Here is an 18,525-nt window from a genome sequence, read left to right as displayed (position 1 = left end):
CGGTTAAAAACGCATGCATTGGCACAGAAAGCCAAAAACGCATGCAAATTAATTTGATGCATCTTTTAAGCGTTTCTGCAGCGTCTGAGCCGGCTCAAACGCTGCGGAAACGCTTAAAAAAACGCATCGTGTGCACACAGCCTTAATGTGATATTCAGGAAAGTTGTTATTTTGTACTGTGAAATAAAATATGCTCTAATTTTCTCTCTATTTTCTACTTTAAGGCTAATAATGATATATTGGCTTTCTTGTCTGGCATGCCAGTCACCAGAAAAACAAAATATCTGGACCTGAAAAATACTGTGAGTATTGCCGAATCCCCTTCTCTCTGTACATTTAATGCCTGTCCTGATTGCTTTTTTTTCTCACTATGTCCTCCTTACTACAGCAAGAGATGCAGCGGTACAAGGAGGTCTGTTATTACATGCTGTTTGCACTGGCGGCATATGGCTGGCCCATGTACCTCATCCGAAAACCAACTTGTGGCATCTGCCGTTTGGCAGGGGCTTGCTCGTAAGTACTTCTTTTCATTTATGTAGCCTATACTATGCTTTCCATTCCTATGTCTATGATATCAATACACTAAGGTCCCCAGGGCTGTGGAGTCGGTAAGCCAAACCTGCGACTCTGACTCCGACTCCGACTCCTCAATTTCCCTTACACCGACTCCGACTCCAACTCCGACTCCGACTCCACGACTCCGACTCCCACACATATTGCTTATATTTAAGTGAAAAATTTATTGTAGTACAATGTGAACCTCAGACATTTAATCATTTTTATGATCCAATAATCAAGATATTTAGATAGAACAGAATATATATTGGTGTACTACCCGGTTTTCATTCTTTTTGGTACAGATACGATATGGATAGACAGATATGGATAAATGGATAGATAGAGCAGATTTCTAATCTGCTTTTGCTATTGAAAACATTATCTATGAGCTCAAAAACCTTTCAGGTGATGCGGTTTTTTAAAAAGATGATCAGCTTTTGCAGCTGAAAAACGTATCCTCAAAAAACACAGGAAAAACGCTGTGTGTGAATGTAGCCTTAGATCAGGAATATAACAGCCATTTATAGGACATTTCATAACTTTCCCAAACTCCTATGAAAAAATATTCAGCACATCCTGCATTGAATTACTGTACCCAATTTATTATATATTTTAGGAGTCGGAGTCGGTCCATTTTATACCGACTCCAACTCCGACTCCGACTCCACCAAAATGAGCTCCGACTCCGACTCCACGACTCCGACTCCGACTCCACAGCCCTGCCCTGTACACATTTTGACTGTCACACATAACCTGGATCTGTGTTGTGGACACTTGGCCTTCCAGGAGAGCTCAGTCTGATACATGCACGGCACATCGTGGCGCATGCTACTTGTGATCTTGTGGAGCACGTTGATGGGGTCTCGGTTTGTGCATTGTGTATATATAGCTGTACTTTTACAGCTATACCTTGGCCTTTATTGTCTTACATGCACTCACTCCTTGGTTTCATGTCCTTAGGAGCTGCTGTTGTCTCTGCTCTACCCGTCCTCGCTTTGCCCCTGGAGTTACCATTGAGGAGGATAACTGCTGCGGGTGTAACGCCATTGCAATAAAGCGTCACTTCCTGGATGAGAACATGAGCATGGTGGACATTGTGTACACCTCATGTCATGATGCGGTTAGTCTTCTTTCAAGCTCATTTTTCTTTCTACAGTTAGGTCCACTGACCATCAGGTTCAAATTTATGAAGACTCTTCAAAAGATGGAGCTATAGTAACCTGTCATGACCCCTACCCTGCTATGTTGCTAATATTTTTTTTTTTTTTTAATTTTCCATAGTTGTTGTTTTTTTTTTTTTTAAAAGAGTTGTCAACTACTAGGACAACCCATTCTCATTCCCCATACATGACCCCAATAAATTGTAAAACAAAAAGCTTATACTCATATCCCATGCCCGTGCCCTTTCTTGCTCTCCCGCGGCTCTAGTGTGGTTGTGATAACACACGAGCCCGGCCCCAATCAGCGCTGGCCTCACTTTCCCCACTTCCTGCTGTCAAATTGAACATGAAGAGGAAGTACGAGATCAGCTGCAGCCCGGACTTCCTCTTCATGTTGACTTTGTCTGAAGGCGGGTTCAGTGATTCCGGTGCTGATCGGGCGAAGGGGTCACGTGTCCTACAACCGCACGAGAGCCCCAGGAACAGCATCTGCACGGGAGGTGAGTGTAAGGCTAGTTTCACATTAGCGTTTACGGCCGCCGCTAAGCCCTGCCCCCTGCCGAGCCTCCGCCGGTAACTCCGCCTATGGGCGCATGACGCTGCATGCGTCTTGCGTCCCCTATCTTTAGCACTGGGGACGCAGGCCGAGCGCAGGTATGCGTTTGGCGGCGCATGCGTCCTTTTGACGCAGCGCCGACCGCACCAAATTGCTACAGGTTGCGTTTGGCGCTGGTCGGCGCACCGTCAAAAGGACGCATGCGCCGCCATACGCATACCTGCGCTCGGCCTGTGTCCCCAGTGCTAAAGATAGGGGACGCATGCAGCGTCATGCGCCCGTAGGCGGAGCTACCGGCGGAGGCGTGGCAGGGGGCGGGGCTTAGCTGCGGCCGTGCGCACCCCGACGCAGCGGCCGTAAACGCTAATGTGAAACTAGCCTAAGCTCTTTTATTTTATCGGGGCCAAGCGTGGCAAATGAAAAGGGGTTGTCCTAGTAGTGGACAACCTCTTTTAAGGACATCTTGTCCTTTAAAGATTCTTTTTTTTTTTTTTTGTACAGCTCTTGCCATGTTACCTCTAAGAGTAGTGTACAGGTCTACGTTGTCCCCATCATAAGAATGATGGTCTCTGGAAATATTAAAGGGATTATCCAGGACTACATAGCTTCTTGGCTCATGGTAAAAAAAAAATAAACCGGCACGTAGCAACTACCTTCCTATTCTATCTGGCGTTGGATCACCGACTGTTCCTGCCAGTGGTTCCAGCTGCTCCGTGTCAACAGAGCAGCTCTTCTCCTTCCAGTTTGGTTTCCTGCAGTTATGTGACGGAGAGCCGGTTGTCAATCAGAACGACATCAGCAGTCACACCCCATCAGCAGAGTACAGCAAAAGAGAAAATGCTGCTCTGTCGATGTCAGCGGAAGCGGCAAAATCACCTGCAGGTGCTGTCTGAGACCACTCTGTGCCGGCAGAGATCGATGGTGGGCAAAACAGGCAAGGAGTTAGCAACTACTTTCCTTTTAGTTCTTGGGCCCAATGTTAAAAACTAATTTAGTCCTGATAAGCCTTTCAAGGCTGCATGATCTATATATAAATTATATGTTCACAAATGCAGCTCTAGTTTTATTCCAAAGCTGGAAATGTCTTTTTAAAGGGTTTGCCAGACAACATATTGAAGAGCTGTCCTTATGATGGGGTATAAATGTTAGATCGGGGGGGTTCTGAGAGCCGGCACCTCCACTCATCAGCTATCAGCAGGTCCTATGGCTGGGGGAAGTGCCTAGAACATCACAGTGCCACACTCTGTAGTGGCCATTCTCAAGTACTGCATCTCAGGCTCCTATTGAAGTCACTAAGAATTGAGCTGATCTAGTAATAACAACTAATGACGAATGCTAAGGATATGTCATCAATAAAAGAGAAATCAGAGGAAGAATTGGGAAGGATAGAGGAGGATAAATGGGATGAAATCATGGCATATATACCCCAATTGTCACTAAGTGAGCCGGGTAGACTTTTGCAGATTTATGTGCTCCATAGAATATATAAGACCCCAGATAGGCTGTATAGAGCCGGATTGAGACGGACCTCTGAGTGTCCTAGGTGTCAGGCTGAAGGGGCAGGGATCCTACACATGTTATGGCAAACTGACCTCATATTGGATAGAAGTGGGTGCTACGATTGGAAGAATATATGGTTGTAGAATTGGGAGGGACCCTGTGGTGTGTTCTGGGCTATGTGGAGGAGATTCTTGTGCACAATTGTCATAAGCTGGCAATAGCTAGATTATTGTATATTGCGCGGAAACTAATCGTTAGATATTGGATAAATACAAGATATTGGATAGATGCAGAACCGCCGACGTTGCGGGAACTTTATAGACTGGCTTACCTGATTGTAAGCCTAGAGAAGACTATTTATGATAAATTTATGATAAAAGAAAAAGGGTCAAAACTTTTGAAACATTGTGGAAACCTTGGGTGGAGAGGGGCTGATCCCAAAAGAATGCTATATTAATGTACTTTCTTGTTCATTGGCTGCTCATATATATATAATAAGAAGGGAGGGAGAGGGAGGGGTTGGGCGGTATTTTGGAAATGGGTGAACCTGTTTTATTATATACTAAACCAAGTCAAGGCAGGTGACGAGAGGACGAAGACGTCTGTGGTTGGAAATATAAATCTAATGGACTATTTGGATTCCAATGATTAATATTAATCACGTATCCTAAGGATATGAAATATGAGACCAGTGAGGATCCAGGTGCTGGTACCCCTACGATCTCATACATGTGAGCTCCCCTTCCAGACAACAATGTGGGGGATACAGAATTAAGAGTGCGTTATTGGAAGCTTTTTTTATTCTTGTTTATTTTTCTTTTCCAAGTGGTTTCTATTGGCATTTATAGGGTTTTGTCTTACTTTAGGTTTATGAAACCCCATTCTTTGTGGCTGTCGATCATGAAAAGAAGAAAGTTGTGATTAGTATACGTGGCACTCTCTCTCCAAAGGTAGAGGAATAGATACATCGTTCGGTATAAGGACAACCAGTATAGGTAATATAAGTCATGGCAAACCTCTCACTTTGTATTCCCAGGATGCCCTGACGGACCTCACCGGAGATGCGGAGCGCCTGCCAGTGGAGGGACACCATGGGACATGGTTGGGGCACAAGGTATGGATGGGTCGGCTTTTTGCAGGGTGATCCAGAGGGTAGCATGCTGAATCAGTCGCTGAGCTATCTCCCCTATGTCCATATGCTCTAATCTCCTATATGACAATGGAAATGTATCAAACCCATTGCAGAAGAAAGGGAATTTCAATTTGATGTCAGCTATCACTATTTTATTGTTTTTTTAAATCAAGGTGTTTTCAGATGTCGTCACCGCAGCCTGTATTTCCGGATACCTGTACTTATGACTAGTTCTTGCAACATGTTACAAGTTTAGTGACCCTTGTATCTGTTAATCTCTAGTCAGTCTTGCACTCTCTGCATTACTCACTCATGTGACACAGTGCGCACAGTATTTTAAGGTGCCGTGACCCTTTGAAATGAAACGAGCAGTACATAAACTTTGCCCTTTTAGCAATGTCATCTAGTGCCGCTTGGTAATCAGAATATGTGACCTCATTCCAGTGATTTCATGTTTGCAGGGAATGGTTCTTTCTGCTGAGTATATTAAAAAGAAGTTGGAACAAGAAATGGTGCTTTCTCAGGCATTCGGCAGAGACCTGGTAAGAAAGAGAAGATTGGCACAAGCAGCACTTTTATATTTCCCTTTTTTAAATCACGGTGTAAAGTAGGTTCTTTCTTGGCTATTATAAGAGACATTTGGAGACTTCTAGGTAATAGTCCTAACTCCAAGTCTGAAGTGACTCTTGACTCCAAGTCTGCTACATGGTATGGATCATTTAATGAACTCTCTGATATGTAAATATATGATCTATCGGGCCTGAATCGTCCTCGTGTGATTGCAGAGGATTGTATATTCATCTGCTATATACAAGGATGATGCGCACTCAGGTCTTACTAATTGAAGTAGGTGCAGGTGAATTAAACCACTATGGGTTTGTCTAAGCAAAGAAAAAATGATTCACCGCACTCAATGCGCTGATTGTATGCAAAAATTCATATATTTATTAAACATGTCCAATCCAAACAGGAGAAAAGGATGTGCCCAAGCAGGATTTAACAAAAACACCCGACGTTTCGATCCTCCCGGATCTCACTCATGGGGTACACTACAACAGAAAAATATATACAATATAAGTGACTAAAAAAACCGTATATACAAAACATACATATCATTTATGGATTGACATTAACAAAGGCATTGATGTAGTTATAGAAAGTTTTGAAAAACATTATTGAACAATACAATATAAAAAATATACTACGACAATGCCGCTTAGCTATAGCATCATTGAATACAGCCCAAGACACCTTGGAAGCAAGAATATTAATGGCATGGTTATGTGCACAATTTCAGGATTAACGCATTATGAGTTGTAGAAACAAGAGACGGTGAGTTTACCTTGATATAATAGTAACGGACATGGGGCACTCGAAGAGGGTACAGGACCCCACGGGATAACTAGAGGGAATATATATATATATATATATACACTCACTGGCCACTTTATTAGGTACACCATGCTAGTAACGGGTTGGACCCCCTTTTGCCTTCAGAACTGCCTCAATTCTTCGTGGCAGAGATTCAACAAGGTGCTGGAAGCATTCCTCAGAGATTTTGGACCATATTGACATGATGGCATCACACAGTTGGCGCAGATTTGTCGGCTGCACATCCCTGATGCGAATCTCCCGTTCCACCACATCCCAAAGATGCTCTATTGGATTGAGATCTGGTGACTGAGGAGGCCATTTGAGTACAGTGAACTCATTGTCATGTTCAAGAAACCAATCTGAGATGATTCGAGCTTTATGACATGGCGCATTATCCTGCTGAAAGTAGCCATCAGATGCCTGTTCTTAGCTGAGAGGAGTGGTACCCAGTGTGGTCTTCTGCTGCTGTAGCCCATCTGCCTCAAAGTTCGACGCACTGTGCGTTCAGAGATGCTCTTCTGCCTACCTTGGTTGTAACGGGTGGCAATTTGAGTCACTGTTGCCTTTCTATCAGCTCGAACCAGTCTGCCCATTCTCCTCTGACCTCTGGCATCAACAAGGCATTTCCGGCCACAGAACTGCCGCTCACTGTTTTTTTTTTCTTTTTCGGACCATTCTCTGTAAACCCTAGAGATGGTTGTGCGTGAAAATCCCAGTAGATCAGCAGTTTCTGAAATACTCAGACCAGCCCTTCTGGCACCAACAATCATGTCACGTTCAAAGGCACTCAAATCACCTTTCTTCCCCATACTGATGCTCGGTTTGAATTGCAGGAGATTGTCTTGACCATGTCTACATGCCTAAATGCACTGAGTTGCCGCCATGTGATTGGCTGATTAGAAATTAAGTCTTAACACACAGTTGGACAGGTGTACCTAATAAAGTGGCCAGTGAGTGTGTGTATATATATATATATATATATATATATATATATATATATATATAGAGAGAGAGAGAGATGCAGGTTATTCCTCTCCTTCAATGATATAAATAGGGAATCTGATTCAGTAGAGAAAAATAAGAGATCTACCTGGAAGGTTTAGGTATTGCGGCAAACTGGAAATATCTAGTTGATATATATTTTTTTAGTAAGAAGGTGTGATCTATAGATCTCTGCTATAAGGAGAAAGATAACCGTTTAGTATAATGTAGATGGAGCAAATAGATCTATGATAAATATAAAGTTATGTGATATACCTGGAGATAGGTAAATTCTAGCTAGAGGCTCAGATAGCTGTAATCTAGAAACTTCCACCAGAGGTCACTAGTGTTTAGAATAAGAATGCCATATTGGAATTTTGGCCTGTAATGCGAATGGCAAACAGTAAGCAGGATATAGAATATAGTTGTCCTGAGGTGCTTAAAGTAATAACTATGAATAACCCGGATTACCTGAAGCAAACAGTATTTAGTTTGTGGCTGCGATGGCCGACGTATACCAGTTTAAACCTATAGGAGGGGGGGCACATAGAAAATATCAATCCTGAAGTGCACTAGTGCGGTGCGGTGTTTTTGTTAAATCCTGCTTGGGCACATCCTTTTCTTCTGTTTGGATTGGACATGTTTAATAAATATATGAATTTTTGCATACAATCAACGTATTGAGTGCGGTGAATCATTTTTTCTTTGATTGTATATTCATGGCAGCTCAAGTTAAACCGCCTGTAACCTAATCTAGGCTGTCGCTGAATCTAGGACATCTCATCTCATGGACTACTTCTTGTGTTCCCAGGGACGTGGAACCAAACACTATGGCCTAATTGTGGTGGGTCACTCGCTGGGAGCTGGCACTGCTGCTATTCTTTCCTTTCTTCTACGTCCACAGTACCCCTCCCTAAAGTGTTTTGCTTACTCTCCACCAGGCGGCCTCCTAAGGTACGTACTCTGTAAATGTCTTGAACGAAGTAGTCATCTGTAGGCCTCCCTAAAACTATGCTAATTTATTTTCAGCGAGGATGCTATGGAGTATTCCAAGGAGTTTGTGACATCTGTTGTGCTTGGGAAAGACTTAGTACCCAGGTAATTTTTTGGAAATATTTGAAACCTACACACTAGAGTGAGGGTTCCCAACCTATGTCTCAGGAGCCACATGTAGGTTGCAGGCCCATGATATGTGGCTGTCTGCCAGCTTGGTGTCTGGTACCAGATCAAGCAACCAGCTATGGAGAAAAGGTCTCCAGATGACTTTTGTGAGCAGCCCCATACAGAAGAGCAGATCTGGATGTAAATTTTCTGGCAGGACTGATGAGGGAGAGAAATAAATATTGTAAACTGGAGATAAGACACCGACTGTCATAGGATTGCTTGAAACTGGACTCAATAATGTGGTCAGAGTGGATAATTCGGGAACACCGAATGGGGGTTAAGTGGCGACCATTGGAAGGAAGAATCCTGCCTATATTGGAAGGAGGCACAAGGTAAGTATCCTGCCTATTTTTGAGCGGTCTCATGGTCTCTTTCTGTGGAGAAGCTTTGGCTGTCATCACATCGGTCATGGTGGGTTCTGAGTGTTATTACTGTGGAGGAGAGCCCTGGAAGTGGCTTACAACCATCTTTCAGTTGAATGTGGCTTTCAAGATAAAAGAAAAGTTGAGGACTGCTACACTAGTGTAGATTGAGCTAACCCTAATCGCTCTTTTCTGTAGGATAGGCTTGTCTCAGCTTGAAGGCTTCCGCAGGCATCTTCTAGATGTTCTTCAAAGAAGCAACAAGCCAAAGGTTTGTAGTGTATAGATTTCTGTGCTATAGTGGATTTGTCTTATGGCACTCATTGCTCTAAATGCATTTTTGTATTTTCCTGCTTTCCTAGTGGCGGATTATTCTCGGGGGTACTAGGTGTATACCTAAATCAGAACTTCCTGACGAGTGTGAGGGGATAACTGTGCCTAGTAACCGGCTTTGGACTCACCCCAGTGACCTAACCATAGCACTCTCAGCCAGCACCCCGCTTTACCCTCCCGGACGGATCATTCATGTTGTACACAATCATCCGGCAGAGCAATGCTGGTGAGAGGAAATGGCGATTTGTATAGATCTACTATTTAGCACTTACCAGTACTGATCTTTCTTGTATGTTGCATCATAACCATTCTGTTCTTAGTTTCTGGGATCAAGAGGAACCAACCTACTTTGCCATTTGGGGAGACAACAAAGCATTTGAAGAAGTAATAATCTCCCCAGCCATGCTGCACGAACATCTTCCTCATGTGGTAATGGAGGGACTGAACAAGGTGATGATGTTACTTAATATTTGTTTGTAGGGGTTTTAGGATTGGAAGAATGGCTTTTTTTCCGGTGTTTCAACGCTGGTCCAGACACTTTTTAAAGGGAATCTGTCACCCCTTTTTTCGAATATGAGCTGTCGGCACCGCCATCAGGAGCTTTTGTACAGCATTCTGTAATGCTGTAGATAAGCCCCCGATGTAACCTGAAAGATAAGAAAAATGAGTTATATTATACTCACTGGGGGGCAGTCCGGTGTTGGTCCGATGGGTGTTGCGGTCCGGCGCCTCCCATCTTCACACGATGCCGTCCTCTTCTTTCCTTCCTGTCGTGGCTCCGGCGCAGGCGCACTGCTCTGCCCTGTTGAGGGCAGAGCAGAATACTGTAGTGCGCAGGCGACGGACCTCTCCCGGCGCCTGCGCACTGAGCTGCAGAAAGCGGCGCCATTTCTGTGGGTAGACCTAATTTTCTGCCCCCCAGAAAACTCCTTTAACCTAGAAAAATCTATTCCTATCCTATTACAATACTAGAGACCATTTCTGTCCTGAGCCTACCATTCTTCTACCTACCAGTAGACTTCAGCATGCCAGCAATATCCTGGTAGGACCAGCCCAAGTCGTCCTGTAGGTTGTCCTGCCTAGCCTTTCATTGTAGTGTGGTCTGAGAATTGCACACTTGTTTGTCTGGTTATTATACCTTTCTTATGTCTCCTATGTAGGTGTTGGAAAATTATAATAAGGGCAAAACTGCCCTTCTATCAGCTGCCAAAGTGATGGTGAGTCCAACAGAAGTGGATCTGAACCCAGAACTGATCTTTCATCAGCCACCTCATCTGTCACCTCCTATTCTGGAGGTGATCCCTGCAATCATGCCTGGTACCAATGCCAACAGGAGGAACAGCAGCACTAAGTAAGTTGGGAACACCAGGGAGAGGTAGTGGGGGTATCTGCTGAGAGTTATCGGGAGCCTGAGCTGGGGTCTTTAGTAAATGACTTATCCCCTGTCTTTCGGGCTGTGACATTTCTATGATCCATTGAATGTTCCTTTTAGTGTTTTCTGTGACTCGATTTTTCATTTTTTTTTGTTTCTCCCATTGTACCCCATACACTCCCCGCTTTCCTTACGCATGTTTCTTGTCCTCATTATTCAGGGTCCTCTCTGGTGTCATTTCTCTATGTTCGCCTGTGTAATGGACACTGTTCTGTCAGTTTTTCTTGCATTACCATGGCCTGTTTGTCGTGATTAGTAATCTCTCATCTGTGAGTCTTTTCAATCTTTACCATATTACAGTTGTGATGCTGCTGTTTTTATCATCCATCTTTATTCTTCATAGTTGTTAGTCATGCCGTGTTGTCCGCCAGAATCCCACCCTGCCTAGTTTTAGTCTCTCAGGTTTGTGAATTCATAACTCCTCTGCTGTGAATCCTTTTCAGGTTAGTGTCTGAAATCTGTGGAATTGCTCTTCCTTTGAACGTTGGCTTTAGTTCCATAGTTTTTCCCCATATAATGATTTAAAGACCCTAGCACTGAGTCAGTAGCTGCTGTGACCTGAGTTGATCATACAGTAATAGTGTGCTCTAATCTGAGATTGAGGACCGACGTGTAGACATGAGCGTATTTTTGGTCTCGGAGGAGAGCAGCACTCAACTGACTAGCTCTGCTCTTTTCACATGAGCAATCAGTTGGGTGTCTCAGTACTTTGATTCCTACAGATCAAAACTTATGACACTTACTTTTGCGAACCTGTCATTAGATTCATACTGGTCAAACCTCTGGCAGCATAACTTAATGCTCGACTGTGCAACTGACTTGTCTCTCCCATGTTCTTCTATGTGTATACATGGAGAGAAACTTGTCAGTCAACTGGAGTGATATGGGGAGAAGCTGGCCAGGGGTAGTGCCGGACTACACGTCTCGTCCTTAAGTCCTGAATCAACTTTTCAGACTGATTTCTCTGTATTGCCGCATCATTTCAGGATAAAACAGACCTCTCTGCAAGGCTCTGGTCCATGCTGCCTGTGGTTTGGGCAGCATGAATCTAATGACTGGTGCCCTTTTAAGGTGTTATATAATGGTCGAAGACATATTGGCTAGTTAGAAAAAAAATATATTGGGAGTCTTGGAAGAAATAATTGCATTGGACATAGAGTTCCCCTTTAGACACAAAAACATAAGGGCACATAAATGATTTTGAAGAGCAGATCGACTGTTTCCAGAGCCCCCCATAACTCTGTACCCTGTGTAGTGGCTGTTTTGTAGGCACTCCACTTAGATCACATTCTCTTCTCCCAGAGAATGGCCACTACATAGTGTAGGGGGCTGTGATACCGACTCCACTGATTGTGGGTGGTGGGAAGGGGTCTGACTCCCACAATCTGATATTGAGGAGTTAGCCTAAATCCTGTTTCCTATGTTCAGGTACTTGTACACGTCAGGTCGGCTGACTATATAATGATTATGGGGTTGTCCCTACCCTCTGTCCTCAGGCACATGTTTGTGCTGGGAGAAGGAAAGCGCATATTTGATATCCTCCTTTTACCAACTAATCACAAAAGTTTGTATTGAAGAAGAGTGTTACAAGGCTCTTCTATCACATGGCCACATATTCTCAAGGAGAGTAACTTTCTTTTGTTGGCACTAACGTATTATTTTCCAACTATATTCAGTATTAAGACTTTGACCCAGTGCATGTAAGTGAGAATACTTCCTTTGTAAGAGCAGATAGACAAAGGGGGGATTGTCTGACATAGCAGAGGTACATAGCAGAAGATCACATTGGGGGTACCTATTGGCTTGGATCAATACAGATTTCTACAAGCAGGTGACTGATAGTTTGCAGAAAGTCTGAACTTTCCACTTGAACCATTACTAGAAAACGACATTCATCTGAATGTATGTAGCAGCACAAAATTTGTCTTTCAATAATTTTTCAAATCTGTGCACATCCAAATTGCTGATCTCATTTTACATGAATAACTCGCCATTATTTTTTTACATTTATATTTTTCCATCTGTAGTTGTCAAAGGCAGATGTAAGGATTCTTTTTGACCACCGGACAAACAAGTGCTTTTTACTCATTAGCGTTAATCATTCTGTCTCATTCTAAAACATTTGGCTTTAGCCATTGAAAATCTTCCTCGTTGGCTGCAACTTTTTATCAATTACACTTAAAAAAAAAAAAAAAAAAGTGGGCAAATATCATCTGTTTTGTATGACAAGAAATTATATTGCACTTCATATTGGAAAAATCTTCACACCGTCTCCCAACTTTGCTCCTAAAGCAGTCACAGCACTGTACATGTTGCCAAAGTTTTGCTATAAAGTATTTATGGCTTATGTCACTAATTACATTCAGATGCAGAAGTGACCGGTGCCGGAGAAGCAGTTTAAAGGGAGTGTGCAGCGCCCCTCATTTCTGACTCCAGCGTGGAGGATCCACACAGGATAGGAGAGTTGCCCAATGCCCAGCACGCTGTGTCCGTGACCTAAATTAAGTTTACAATAATGTATTTGCAGAAATGCTATAATATAATTCATGAAAACTTTAGAGGTATTTTCTGGAATCTTAGAAAGTTTGGCAAGTATTATGAAATATTCTGAAATAAAATGTAAGCACTACTTAGTCTTAGAATCCCCCCACTACCCCATTCTCCAGCAAGCGAGGGGATTCAGTGGGTAAGTAATGGCTAGTTGTTTATTAGAAAATATCACCTTCCTTGGCCACCATTTCTAAAAAATCACTCAAACAAATACACACGCGTGCACACAATACTGTGGAAAAATATTATGCCAGTTGGGAGAAAATGCAGCAAAGTAGGAATGCTTTAAAAAATATAATATTTTTAGTTGACTTTTTTTAATTAACAAAGAGAAATCTAAATCAAATTAATATTTGGTGTGACTGACCTTTCATTCAAAACAGTATCAATACACTTGTCACAGGTTGTGGAGGAATTTGGGAGGGAGATTATTCCATACATCTTGGAGGACGAACCACAGATCTTCTGTCTCTTCATGTAATCCCTGACAGACTGGATGATGTTGAGATCAGGACGGTGAGGCTGTATCGTCACTGACAGGACTTTGTTCTTCTTTTACGCTGAAGATAGTTCTTAATGATATTGGCCATATGTTTGGGGTCTTTCTACTGCTACAGATTAAATTTGGAGCCAATCAGATGCCTCCCTGATAGTATTACATGATGGGTAAGGGTCCCATTACACATAGCGACGCACCAGCGATCCAGACAACGATATGACCTGGTCAGGATCGCTGGTGTGTCGCTACATGATCGCTGGTGAGCTGTCAAACAGGCAGACTCGCCAGAGATCAGGACCAGCGAGGACGTGGGTAACTAAGCGCATCGCTTAGTTACCCCATGTGTACCCTGGATACCAGCGTGCTCACGCTGGGAGCTGTTATCCAAGGTAAACAGCGGGTAACTAAGCGACGCGCGCGCTTAGTTACCCGCTGTTTACCTTGGATAACAGCTCCCAGGATTGCTTACAGCGCTGGGAGCGTCGCTGATCGATTGTCTCCCGCTGCCAAACGCAACGATGCGTGCTGGCCAGCGGGAGACCAACAATCAAAAAAAGGCCCATGACATTCCTGCACGATCAGCGATACCCGGCGGGGGGGGCGGTCGCTGATACATGTCACACACAGAGAGATTGCTGCTGAGGTCGCTGTTGCGTCAAAACTTGTGACTCAGCAGTGATCTCGCTTAGGCCTCTTTCACACTTCAGTTATTTGCATCAGTTACAATCCGCCAAAAAGGCAGACAAGCGGATCCGTTCTCAACTGATGTGAACGGATGGCACAGGATCCGTTTTTAGACGGATCCTGAAAATGAGGAAATTTAAAGGAACAGCTGGCCGGGAAAGAGAGAGAGAGACAGAGAGAGAATCTTTGAGGATGTTGACGGACACTAACATTGTGGGGGATCCTCAAAAAAACGGATGCAACGGACGGCAATCAGTCAGGATCCGCCAATAATGAAAGTCAATGGGGAAAAAAAAGGATCCGCAAAGATAAATGGCGGATCCGTTTTTTTTTCAAAATTGCCGGATCTTAGCTGATTGTCAAAAACGGAAGTGTGAAAGAGGCCTTAGTGTGACAGTGGCTTAAGTATCTGCCTGTAGTTCTCAGCATTGAGGACACCATTAATCCTGACCAAAGTCCAAGTGCTGTAACTTCCAAGGACCCTCCACTGTTGCCTGCAGAGACTCATTATTGTGCCGCCCTAATAAGCTGCTTCTGTTACAGCCAAATAGTTCATATTTTGGCTTATTAGTCCAGAGCACTTGGTGCCACGTTTTCAACACCCCACTTCCTCTATTTTTGAGCATAGTTGAGTTACTTGACCTTGTTTCCATTTTGAAAGTATGGTTTTTTGGTCACAATCTTTCTGTGATGACCACTTCTGGGGAGACTTCTATAAACAGTTGATGAGTGTAGCTGAAGCCCGCCGGTTGCTGCCAGTTCTGAGATGATGGCACTGCTGGATATTTCTTTGGCCAATATCTGTGTCTATGGTCCTCAATGTTGCCCATTTCTTGGTGTCTTCAATGCTGAAACACAGATACTTATCCGTCGTGTAATACCATCAGGGAGGTGTCTGATTGGGGTCATTTTTCTGCTACAGAACAAATTTGGAACCTGTCATACGGCCAATGTCATTAAGAATGATCTTCATTGTAAAGAGAGCCAAGGAGTCCTGGCAGTAATGATATGGCCTCACAGAGGCCTGATATCAGCATCAACAAGTCTGTCTGTGAATAGAAAGAAGTGACATCCTCAGAAGATCTGTGGTTAGTTCTCCAACATGTTTGGAACGAACTGCATGCCGAGTTAAAAAAAACTGTGTGCAAGTGACAAAATGTATTTAGAAGAATTGATGCTTTTGAAGCAGCTTTTTAAGGCAAAGGGCAACAACGCCAAATATTGATTTATCTTGGGGCGCAATTAGACAGCCGTATACATCGGACCGCAGAACAATCATCGGCCGGTGGCTCTCCCTTGCCGAGCGTGACCGCTTCATAGATTTCTGTGCAGCTTATCAAGCACAGGCCAATAGTCGCTGGCCAGTCCATGCACCTTGTTCTAATGTCGTTCCGATTTATACGGCCGTCTCACTGTTCCCTTAGATTTCTCTTTTTGTTCATTTTTTGCATTTTGATTTCTGAACTGCTAAAAACAATTCCCATTTCTACTTTTGAAAGCATTCTTGCATTACAGTGTTTCTTTCCAGACCTGCCTATAACCTTTGCATAGCGCTGTGATAGATATCTCTTCCTTCATACGTGATGGCACCGGATTGCCAAAGAATAAATAAGCGTTTTCTATTTTGTATTATACCAATTAGAATAGGAAACATGCACAAAACCTGCCGGCATCTAGCTGAGGTTTTTTCACTTGCTGTCCCCCCAACATGCCTCTGCATGGTCTATAAAAGCCCGATGCGGAAATAAGAGGTGCTGTACACCCCCTAAATAACTGTAGAGGAAATTGAACCGTCCAATGGTTTATCTGGAGGTCCAGGCTAGAGCTGCACATTAGTCAGCCAGGGCGAGGACTGATTGATTTTGGATCTGCATTTATCTTTTTCTTTGCCTTTTCTACGTCTGTCCTTCTTTGTATTGATGTTATTCTTGTGTTGCCCAAACCTCTGTAGGAGTAAGCAGTCTGAAATCAGCCTTGAGGGATTTTATGACTCTCGTCTCCTATCGCCGGTGCTGAAGGATCCGGTTGAGCTTCTGTTAATGAGCACCAAGGATTGCCTGGCAGTGTCGCTGCAAGACCGCAGAGCGCCATTAGCCACAATGGAGAGCCTCTCTGACAACGAGTCCGTCTACAGCTTTGACTCCAGGCGTTCTTCTGGATTCCGAAGTATTCGTGGTTCACCCAGTTTGCGTGCTGTTTTGGAGCGAGATGAGTCGCACTGCTTCTTCATTGACCCCACCATTCCAGAGGAGAATCCATCCTTGAGCTCCCGCACTGAGCTACTTGGGGCAGATGCCCTTTCTAAGCACTCCCAAGAGAGCCAGCACACCGAGATTATCCATAACAGTGGTCGTTCCTCACCTGGAGATTTACCACCCTGGGATGAAGAAGCGACAGCAGGAGCAGAGACCACCAGGGTGCAGACCCCAGCACAGGAAGAGCTAGCTTTGCAGAATGGACGCCTCACTGAAGTTCCAAGCCCACAGGTGCTAGAATTTGCAGAATTTATAGACAGTCTTTTCAATTTAGACAGTAAAAGTGGATCCTTGCAGGATCTTTATCACATGATGGTGTCAGATGGAACAGACCGTGAAATTCCCAAGTCTGTAAGTGATCAAGAGATACTACTAAGAGCACAATTCGAGCCAAATCTAGTGCCCAAGCCTCCTCGTCTCTTTGCTGGCTCTGCAGATCCCTCATCTGGCATATCTGTTTCTGCCTCTTTTCCCCTTAGCTCCTCAGGTGAGCTCATGGACCTTACACCGACAGGTATGAGCAGCCAGGAGTGCCTGACACCCGATCCCACCCGGACTGCCACACCTACAGGACCCACTCATGGCAAACAGGAAGAACTACTCATCTCTGCTCTCTAGCAAATGGCACATAGACAATTGAGGAGAGGATATTTGGTGGAAATGCAGTTTTAGGAGTAGATTAATGCAAGCTTACAATAGGAATAGCTAAGCCAGAGCTTAGTTACCTGTGGTAATTGAGTTGCAGTGAGAGCTGCCCTCCCGCCATCAGTTTTTATGCCTGTGGCACCACTGTGTTACAGCCTTTGTGGCAGCTTAAAGGGATCTTAAGACTTTTTTTTTTTGTGAAGATCACAAACCAAGGAAAGTGATACATTGCACTAAACAGATGCCACCACACTGGCAGTCTTGCATGGCTTGTCTTTTACCAGCCAAAATGACTTGCCAACCTGCTTCATGAGTCTGTTCAGATGAACTGCGTAGGCTTTCAGAGCTGTTGTACCTTTGTCTGCCATTAGGTATTTATATTAGGTCTTACTATTACAAATTACGCAAAGGAGGTGTAGCTACAGTGCCAACTGTACCGCAAAGTGGGGCAAACAAGGACACCCTTTTGCCTTCATTACTTACCTAATTTTTTTTTTTTTTTTTGCCGTGTTAAAGCAAAAAGATGATTGTGTGAGAGCAGAATGAAAACCATGCTTGGTCTGAGGTAGACATCATCTATCCATATAGTATGTAAGCTGGACCGATCGCCAGTATTCCTGAAGTAGCGGGGAAGTAATATGTAGAGCTGTTCGTAATTGTGTCTTTGCAGGAACACATACGGTTTCAGTTCCTAACCTGAGTTGTATCAGTGTTTCCCTTTAAGGCAGCCATAGACATGTACAACTAAGACTTTTCTCATCCTAAGATCCCGTGTACATTAATACGGAGATCGTGTAGATCCCTCTAGACGTGAGATTACCCAGGGATTTCTGCTTGTTGTATATCACCTGCTTGCCTCCACGACCTGATAAAACACTAGTTGCCATGCTGTTGGAGTAGATTGCTATTAAGTACAGGTATTTTATGATAATATATAGATCAAGAGTCAATATAATGCAATCGGAACCACTTTTTTTTTCTTTTTTTTTTTTACAAACTGATTTTCTAATTGATCCAACTTGCAGGACAAGTCAATGTCTGATTGGTATCACTGTCAGCTTGCTCCCTGCCAGGCTGTAATTCCTCCACTCACCTAAGGCACTTCTGGCATATCCATAGGGTGTGTAAACTGTCCGATACATGCAGGTCCCACCTATTGGACCTTGGCTATCTCAAAATGGGAAAACCCTTAAAATTAATCTGTCACCCTTTTTTCGAATATGAGCTGCCAGCACCGCCATCAGGGGCTTATCTACAGCATTCTATAATGCTGTAGATAAGCTCCCGATGTAACCTGAAAGATAAGAAAAAGGAGTTAGATTATATTCACCGGGGGCGGT

The 18,525-nt window shown here is 43.7% G+C and overlaps 1 protein-coding gene across 2 annotated transcripts in view; it reads left to right on the top strand.

Moving 5' to 3' along the window:
• Positions 1-18,074, top strand: part of DAGLA (diacylglycerol lipase alpha) — a 96,076-nt gene extending 78,002 nt beyond the window's left edge. For both annotated transcript variants that reach the window (XM_073573979.1, XM_073573980.1), the window contains exons 8-20: positions 225-302; positions 389-513; positions 1,519-1,678; positions 4,641-4,724; positions 4,811-4,888; positions 5,368-5,448; positions 8,073-8,215; positions 8,291-8,359; positions 8,986-9,058; positions 9,150-9,346; positions 9,441-9,570; positions 10,281-10,471; positions 16,237-18,074. In XM_073573979.1, the coding sequence (XP_073430080.1) occupies positions 225-302; positions 389-513; positions 1,519-1,678; positions 4,641-4,724; positions 4,811-4,888; positions 5,368-5,448; positions 8,073-8,215; positions 8,291-8,359; positions 8,986-9,058; positions 9,150-9,346; positions 9,441-9,570; positions 10,281-10,471; positions 16,237-17,158 (2,331 nt within the window). In that variant the 3' untranslated portion in view covers positions 17,159-18,074. The remainder of the gene's footprint in view (positions 1-224; positions 303-388; positions 514-1,518; positions 1,679-4,640; positions 4,725-4,810; positions 4,889-5,367; positions 5,449-8,072; positions 8,216-8,290; positions 8,360-8,985; positions 9,059-9,149; positions 9,347-9,440; positions 9,571-10,280; positions 10,472-16,236) is intronic.
• The last annotated feature ends 451 nt before the right edge of the window (positions 18,075-18,525 follow it).

This window comes from Dendrobates tinctorius, unplaced genomic scaffold, assembly GCF_039654945.1.
Source record: "Dendrobates tinctorius isolate UK_male_01 unplaced genomic scaffold, ASM3965494v1 ptg000037l, whole genome shotgun sequence".
NCBI classification, from domain to species: Eukaryota; Metazoa; Chordata; class Amphibia; order Anura; family Dendrobatidae; genus Dendrobates; species Dendrobates tinctorius.
The sequence above is the reverse complement of the archived record's forward strand: the minus strand, read 5'-3'. Positions and strand labels throughout refer to the sequence as shown.